Here is a 9,457-nt window from a genome sequence, read left to right as displayed (position 1 = left end):
CTTTCTTAACTTAAATAAATTTGTCTTTAATTTTAGTTATACTATGTTCTTTTTCTTGAAAGTCAGTACTATATATTCAAGAATTTTAGTGTTTGTATTTACAACCTGAACTAAATTGTGTGATAAAATATTGTTAATAAACTTATTTCAAAACGTTTTTGGTCATTTTTACGACCATTTTCTATGATTGGTGCTGCCAATCATAGAGAATGGTCGCAAAAATGGAGTTCCTTGCTGCTTTTGAAAATGAACAAAATGTTAATTTTTAACTTTTATTGTTGTTGACCAATAATCTACTTATTTATGTTAGAAGATGAAGGAGAGGGAAGTGAAAGCGATGATGATAAGGATTTGTCAGTTTTTTATATATCTAATGAAGTCCATTTCACTAATCCAAAGATGACAAGGTGAGTAAAAGCAGTAGGTTTTTTCTGTTGTTATATTCTTATAGTTAATTTGCTTTCTGAGCTATTTTTCATAATTAGACTTTTTGTTTTTAAATTGAGTGAGTATAGTTAGTAATCAACTGATTCTAATTAGATATGGTATATATTATCTTTGTTCCATTATTTTAATACATAAAGCTTTGACTTAATTTTAGTGTTATCATTTAGTAAAAATGAATATGAATGCTTTTAGATTACACCCAAAGAAGTTATGGGATTTTTTTTCAAAAACTATGAAACTAGCCTAATTTTTTGAGGTAAAATTGACATGTATATATTTTTTTGTTAATCTCTGTTATTTTACTTCCAATGAAAAACTTCCTTGTGTATGTACAATAAATTCAGAAAATGGTACTTTTTTGGTTTATGCCACCCAAAAATTCTTGCCCAAATCAACTCAGAATCACTCAAAAATAATTATTATATTGAAAAAAACAATTTTTAGGTGAGAAAAAATTAAAAAAAAAATTTTTTGAAAAAGTTTTTTTTGTATTAAATAAAGGGAATATAATAATTATTTTTTTGTAAATTCCTTTGACCAGCAGTAAAAAACATAATAATAGTATTAAATGATTGTGTATCTTGTAATGATGTATTATTGCGTAAGCATATTTCTGATCGACAAGTTTGTTTTTAGCATAGCCACCTATCACGTCCATTTAAATTCAATTTCATTAGTTGTACTCATTCAATATAACCATTTACATATATCTGTAATAAAATATACTGTTTAATTACCAAATAACTTATATATAATATTACTGTGTTAATTAGCGAGCTAAGTGAGCTAACCTTGACTACTTAACATAGTAATGTTTTCAGTGTTTTAATAAATTCAATAATTTTGCTATTATTTATTATTTAAATAATGAAATCATTACTGTTAATTAGTTGAGGTTAGTGAGTGTAAGTTAAGTTTTTTTAACTTATATCTATAATTATAACAATAATGCTTAAAAAATTTTGGGTTGATTTGGGGAAGAGTTTTTGGGTGGCATAAAATGAAAAAAAAATTTTGGGTAGCATAAAACGAAAAAGTACCCAGAAAATTATGTTGATTGAATTATTTAGCAAGTTGTAATTAATAATTAATTATTTTGCAGACGATTACATATATAGTGCTTGTCTTATCTATAAAAATTCAAATTCAAAACACTCAGAAATACATTTAGGAGAATGATACTAATTATTTTGTTCAACTACCAGAACACTGGACAAGAGCCCTCATCCACCCGATACATAAAAGTGGACAAAACAGACCCTGACAACTACAAAAGGAATCCCACTCCTAAACACAACGTACCATATTCTTTGAATAATTATCCTCAATATGATTGATTTACAACTTGAGAAATAACTAGAATACCAGGAAGGTTTCAGACCCTGGAGGAGCTGTCCAGATCAGAACATGAGTCTCAAACTAATAATGGATTACAACAGAAAAAGTTGCAGAGACATTGTGATAATGTTTGTAGACTTCAAGAAAGGATACAATTGCGTTCACAGAGAATCCCTATAAAAAATTCTAAGACACCTTGGATTACATCCCAAATTAATTACATGATAAAAGTGATCTTCACAAACAGAAACACAAAAGTGAAATTCAGTAGCAAGCTCTCAGAACCATTTGACATCCAAAACAGGACTGCACCAAAGCGATGGACTCTCACCACTATTATTCAACTGTGCTCTAGAAATGGCAATGAGGGAATGGCTCAAAAAATGCTCCTCAAAAATAAAAACAAAGTGCCTTGGTTTTGCCGATGACTTGGCACTGCTAACAAACGACATCGACGAAGCTAAAACACAGATATTAGAACTTTAAAATATTAAAAATAAAATTGACCTCAAAATATTTAAAAAGATAGAAATTATGCCCCAAAAACTAACACAATTAAAAGAAGTAAACGTAAATGGTAATAAAAGTCAAAATAGTAACTTAATTTAAATACCTTGGAGAAATAATAACAAACAACCTAAACGAAAAAACCTAAATCCAAACAAGAACAAACAAACTAGCTAAAACATGAAAATTAACCTACTACATCTACAGTAAAAAAATGTCTATCCTTAAATGCAAAAATAAGGCACTATAGCACAGTTATAAAACCAGAAGCCACATATGCAGCAGAAACACTTTTTCACCTGAATGAACAAGATGGGCAATGGTGGATCGTGCCCAACAAAGTCATGCACAAAGAGTTAGGACCCATCACTGATATCATGCGTAAGAAGAGACTAGGATTCTTTGGATACATCATTGAGGATGCAAGATTTGGGACTTCTGAAACACCTGGTACAGTACAATCTCAACTTGAAAAATATCAAGGCAGGATGCAGATGAATCAGAGAAATAAGAGAGGAGCTTAAGGAAATTGGCCTTATACCAGAAGACAACATAAACAAGATAAAATTAAAAGAACAAATCAGGTACAACAACACTCACTTCACACTCACAAGAAAAAAATTCACAATACAAACATTTTCAACATTACTAAGTGCATGGAAATCAAAACATATGAAAAAGCACTGGGTCTGAAGTACTGCAAGGCCTGAACAAGCCCTTAAAAGAGACTTGGATAACGGACTGATTCAAGTTATCCTATGCGATCATAAAAGATGAAAAACAAAAATTGGCATTAGTTTTTGGCATCTGCAGGAAATGTCAGATTGAATACATTGCTCTCTCTGATAACTACAAGTGCGTACGTGAACAGTTTTATCCCTGACTGTCTGGGGAAAAATAAACTTAAATAAAAATAAGAGGGCTATTTTTTAAGTAAGTGAGTTTTTTTTATTCAAACAAAATAGCAAAAATTTTGTCAAAAACATTTTTTATTTTACTTTTTATACTTTATGCTACTTTTCTACATACCTTGTAGAAAAATCTTACCGTGTTTGTTTAAACATTTATCATAGCGTTTTACTGAATTGTTTATGCCCATCCGTAGAAGACAACCGGTCTTCAACGGTTGTTTTCACTAATGCATCAGAATCAAACTACTGACCGCCGAGAAACTCCTTCAGAGGTAGAAGAACAAGTGTTAATAGCTCGGTGCAAGGTCTGGGCTGTACAGTAGGTGGTCCATTTGCTCTCATCCAAAAGATCTGATTAGCTCTACTGTTTGAGCAGCAGATTGAGGTCGTCCATTGTTATGCAGCCTCAAAACTCTAGATGACAGTAGCTCACATTACTTCTGTATGGCATGCCAAAGCTTCATCAATGTCTCACAGTATGCAGCTGAGTTTATTGTTGTCCCTTCGGGCATAAAATCGCTAATCTTCATGAATTTTTTCATCTACTCGACTCACCAAATCATCTGTGATTTACATAAGGTAGGCCCAATTGTGGTTTATTGTGGACATTATCCTTCCTGTCCTTGAACAGACTTACCCGTTTATGCGCTTCTGTCACTCATTGAATTAAGGCTGTAAACCTCACATATCTGGTGATAAATGTTCACTGCTGACATGTATCTTGGCCAAAAATCAAATCGCAGACTATTTCACAATGGACACAAAAATTGGCCACCCAGTTATTTGAAACATTTCAAATTCACAATATAAATGTTCACAGTGATGCTACGACTGCAAGTGGTGTCTGAATTTGTGCAAGGCATGCTGGGAGCCAAGGTGCATGCAAGTTTCGACAGCCATGCAAAATTTAATAGCTACAGCCAATTGAACCTTATTTAAAAAATAGCCCTCATAAATATGACAAAATAAATCGAGGTTTGATTGGCATTTCCTATATGCTTCTTTAAAAAAATTATTTTCTTGTAATTAAATTTTGTGACTAAAAGGTCAGTAATTTTTCCCCATAGGCATCTAGCAAATATTGAAAAATATACATGTTTTCTTGTGGATAGTCCACGCGTATTCTTGAAATAACATAGCCATCTTCTTTCTATCTGCTTTACAATTTTCATTTGGTATTTGAAGTTCCTTCATTGTTTGTGTGCAGTCTTTGAAAATTCATTCAGCGTTTACAAAACTAAACTGGAACGAATATGGTGTTCTGCTGAGTCTGCATATGTTGGAAACAATGAATTTTTATCACACATCATAATACGAGTAAATGTGTAATGTTAGTCGATAAACATCGAGTAACTATGACAGAATGACAGAGTGAGCAGCCAGTTTCAGTAATAATAATAATAATAGAATTCATAATTTTGTGACTGACATAACAATGTCCAGTGTTATACTGCATAAAGTTATTGAAAAGAAAAGAATAAACACAGCAAGACTGCATTGTATGTAACATTTTGGGCTGAAGAAAATAAATTTAAAAAAATATATATATGTCAACTTCTAATTTGTTGGGTATTGAATTATTGTTGAAATTAAAATAAAGTAATTGTGAAAATTATTATACCTAGTTTATGTTTCATACTTTTTTTTAATGTAAATTCATGTTTTTATTTTTGCAGTGTTGTCTTTGTTAAGAGAAGTAGTGTTGTAGAAGCTGATAAAAGTATGCAGTCTCAGCTGAGAGTTATGAATTTTAGTGAAGGTTCACCTTATGAGACATTACATTCATTTGTTAGTAAATCAATTGCTCCATATTTTAAAAGCTATGTCAAAGAATCTGGTCGTGCTGATAGGTAAGCCAAATATTGTTTTAAATTAGCTCTGTTTGTATACAATTAACTATGAGATCTGTTAATAATAATAATAAAAAAAATTAAATATTAAAAAAAAAAAATTATATTTTTTTCAATAAAAATGTTTAATTTTATATGTTTACATTATTTATAAAAATTCTTTCACATTCTGACTACTTGAACTTAGCTGGTTACAGGTTAGCACAGTTCTTCATTTACTTAATTTTTTACTAAGAAATCTTTCCTTTAAGTAATAACAAAAAAAATTCTACCAGAGCCTTATTAACCGATGACAGTTTAGTTATCCAGAAATAGTTCAAATATAAAATTATTTTTACACAATAAAAATATTGTAACATTTTTCTTGCTAATAAAGATAAAAAAGTTATCTATGAAATGTAAAAATTAGATGCGTCTGATAAACCACAGAATTTAATCTTACTGTTTACTTTTCAGTTTTTTGAAATGTAATGTGTGAAAATTATGTGTTCAAATCGGTTGAGTTTGTTTCATCAGTTAATTTTCCTCCATTTTAAATAGGAGTATTTACATTCAAGAGAGGCTAGATTTTCAAATTTACTATTGCAGGAGGTTAGGTAAGTGTAAGAGTGTCTTTGATGAAAATTAATGGCTGCCTATTATCTCTCAGATCTTTTCTTGCTTAAATACATTCTTCTGAGTAAATGTTAATTTGGAAGTCAAACAAGATTACTGAAGCAGTGGTAGGATGCACATAACGCTGAACTGTGTGACCTAATAGTATATGAGTTTATTGGTAGGCTTCATGAAGTTGTAACCAGGTCTAAAAAAATTATAATAATGGGTGATTTTAACAGCAAGTCATTTAACGGGCAATTCCTATACTAACTGTAGAGGTGAAATACTGTCTGATTTCATTCAGTCGATCGGTTTATATTGCCTTAATGATGATACCCCGACATTTGAGGCAAGAGGGCATTCTTTTGTGCTGGATCTCACCATAGTAGATGGTCACTGGAATCATTATTTATGCTCGTAGAGGGTCTTGGGCGATGAGACTGTGAATGATCATTTCGCGTCTTTTCTGACAATTGACAATCTGGTGTTTTTTACAATTGGACTAATGTCTTTTTTGAGGTTAACACAGTGGCAGATTGATGTATATGTGGCAAATGTTTCGAGTAAGATTGCTGACAAACCTCAATCGTTGCCTGAAATGTTACAGACATTAATTGTTAGCGAAATCTCAAAGATACCACCACGGCACAGGAATTTCAGTCCAGCTTACTGGTGGCCTGACAAAATTGCCAATCTCAGATGGGTTTTTCAAAAGAATAAGCATAGAAAACAAAGGTTACGGTCGATTGGTGGGGGTTGCGTATGAGGTAGCTGAACAAGCTTACCTGGCAAGCAGAAGACTGTTGTATTACGAAATAAAATGTGCAAAAAGAGAAAAGTGATGTGATTTGTGCCAGGACTTAGACGATGACCTGTGAGGGCGGGGGTATCAGATAGCCATGAGGTGCTTTGGATGATGTCTGTTCATCCTCAAGGAGAAGCAAGTAACATGACAGATTGATAAGCTTTTCCCCTGCCAGGAACAGGAAGTTACTGAGGTTATCGAATATGATACCAGAAGATACACTCTGGAGGAAGTTACAGAGGCAATATTAAAATTTAAAAAAATAAAAAGAGTCCAGGATTGGACGGAGTCCCTGCAGCTGTCTTCAAGGGTCTAATAGCTAAGGTACCGTGGCAAATAGTAGACATAGCAAGCAAATTATGGAATGGAAAGGAAGATATTCCCAACTTGTTAAAAGGAGGCCAGGGTGGTATTCCTCTCGAAGAATAAGAGTGGTGATCAACAGCCTGAATACTGGCCGCTGTGTCATATCAAAAATTGTTTCAGACAAAAGTTTTAGGTAATGTTTAGAGGACCACTTTAATATGAGGGAATTACTGATTCTTTTGGTTTTTTATGTGAAGAATGCGGAATAGAATAGGTCCCAGAACCATACCTGCAGTATTTGTTGAGAAATCTGGGGTGAAAACCAATAAATAGGGGTTAAAAACCTGTTTTTTATGTTTAGTGTGCATAACTTTGTTTAATGGGTAATAAACACATAAAACATTTTAACAAAACTTGTGGAAAATTTAATTCTTAGCAGAATGGTGTAAGATAAGTTGAATAAAACCAAACAAAGTTAGAAAAAGTCAAATTTTATTCAGAGACAATACACTAGACCATAGTGGGTTATATAAACCAGTTTATAATAAGTGTTCAAAAATGAGTCCTCTATTTTCAACATATTTCTTTGCATGCTTCTTTATTGCTTTTGTTGCTCTTTTTAGTTATTCAGGGCTGTCCTTAAGTTGCTCAACCGCATCCATAATGTGGACAATTAATTCCTCACAAGAATGTATTTTTGTTTTATATACATTGTTTTTCATCCATCCCCAAACGCAAAAATGTAAAGGTGTTAGATCAGGCGATTTTGGTGGCTAGGAATGTGGACCTCCATGACTGAACCATTTCTCAGGGAAATGAATATGTAAGTGATTGATTGATTTGCATGACATTTCTCCTGCCACCACCCCATTCGGTTGCCCTAAAGCATAAGACCGAATGTCTATGCCACAAACAGCTACTGAACCTCGAATCAGTTAGCGACCAATGTCCTAACTAGCTCCTACAGCTAACCTAATTGTGTGAGCGAACTAAGCATGGTGCCACACACCACTTGCTTCATGTCCCACTGTTCACTTGTCATATATTCTAAAATGGTTAGGCGCACCCCGTCAACTACTAAAATATATATGACATTTAATAAATTAAATTTATCTTGTCAAGACAACAATTCGCTGCCATGCCTAGGTCACTGAATGCCAGCAAGTACCTGTCTAGCAATATTAAAGTGCTTGGAGCTTTAATTTGCTGATGGCCAGCCATAACTCTTGGATAGCTTCCCGCAGCAGTGAGGTAGGAGTCTTTCCCTTAAATAAACTACTGATGCTGGTTGAACAAAGCAACGGCATCAAGGAACACCCACATGGTCCGACAATGCGGCTCACGTCACTTTTAAGTTCCAGGTTGGCCTGAGTTCTGGCCCCCCCAAGAGCTGGGCAGTCGACAATAATATGTTCGTTTGACTGGACTTCCCCACAAACGCACAGCTCATCAGCTGCCAGGCGGAACCGAAACAAATATTGGTTCAAATTCACGTGGCTGAGTCCACCATTAATTTGTGTGACCTTTCAGATTCTTTATGAGTTTATTATCTAATAATTGATTAAGCAAAGATGTAAGTGAGTGGAAACGGCACAAGAGAAATGGGGAGATATGTCATCTTGCTGGAAGTATAATTTCCTTTTCAATGCAAGAGGAATATCTTCAAGCAGCTTTGGCCATTCTTCTTGAAGAGAGTGCAAGTAGACCTCAGAATTTAAACACCCAGGTAATGTGAACAGTCCAAACAGCTGGTGTGAAGAAGGCTATGCCATTTTACCATTTGCAGAACTCAAATTGAAGCGGATCATCTCCTGGGTGTAGATGAACTGGCTGTTTATGGTGAGGATAAAACTTATGTTTAAGTGTCCTGTAAACCATCGAATGTGAAACTGATATGCTTATAAAGACATCTTGTACTGATGCCTGGACTGTGCTGAACTGCATCGTTGATATTTCATCAATAACAGCATTGTGTTGAACAGAGTGTTCGTAGCTGGTGTGAATACTAGGTAGTGAACCTTTTTTCCAAATATTGTGAAAATTCATGCTAATTGTTTTGCGATCTGGAATTCTGCGATTCGGAAAATATATTTCATATTCTACTGCAGCAGCTATAGCATTACCAATACACTCACCCAAAATTTATACCATATCAACATATTGTTCTGTTGTAAATAAATAAGTATGGCATTACTTCAATGGCAAACTGATCATGTTCAAACAAAAATTCACAGAAAACCTTCGCTAATTCACAGTATCCAATATACTTACAGTTCCTTAAAAATTAATTTAAACACTACAGTATTGCGCATTGTTGATCAGTTGATTTTATTTTATTGGCAACTTTGAAATAATAATTTTTCAAATAATTTATTGTATTTCTGTCATTATTAAGAAAATTATTTTCTAAGTAATTTTATTTTACACTTGTGTAATTTCCATTTTTTATTTTTTAACAGTCAATTTTTCTTACAAATTTTTCACATCACCAAAAAAGATTTGGTTTTTGTTGAGTACTTGTACTTAACATAATTTTTCTGACAACTGTAATAATGTACTGTTTCTAAATAAAATAGAAATTTTTCTAACTTCTCTGTGATTTATTCATCACATCTTATACCATTTTGCTTAGAATTAAATTCTGGTCAAAAACCATAAGAAATCATTAATTCTGTCCCTTAATTAATGTCCTAAAA

General features: G+C 33.1%; 1 protein-coding gene across 1 annotated transcript; it reads left to right on the top strand.

The window, feature by feature from the left end:
• The first annotated feature begins 314 nt into the window (after positions 1 to 314).
• LOC142323025 (dynein heavy chain, cytoplasmic-like) lies at positions 315 to 5,097 on the top strand. The gene is made up of 2 exons (XM_075362122.1): positions 315 to 407; positions 4,880 to 5,097. The coding sequence occupies exons 1-2, from the start codon at positions 400 to 402 to the stop codon at positions 5,055 to 5,057; spliced, it is 186 nt and encodes a 61-aa protein (XP_075218237.1). The 5' UTR covers positions 315 to 399; the 3' UTR covers positions 5,058 to 5,097.
• Positions 5,098 to 9,457: the final 4,360 nt, after the last annotated feature.

Source organism: Lycorma delicatula, chromosome 4, assembly GCF_047948215.1.
Source record: "Lycorma delicatula isolate Av1 chromosome 4, ASM4794821v1, whole genome shotgun sequence".
In the NCBI taxonomy this organism is placed as follows: domain Eukaryota; kingdom Metazoa; phylum Arthropoda; class Insecta; order Hemiptera; family Fulgoridae; genus Lycorma; species Lycorma delicatula.
The sequence above is the reverse complement of the archived record's forward strand: the minus strand, read 5'-3'. Positions and strand labels throughout refer to the sequence as shown.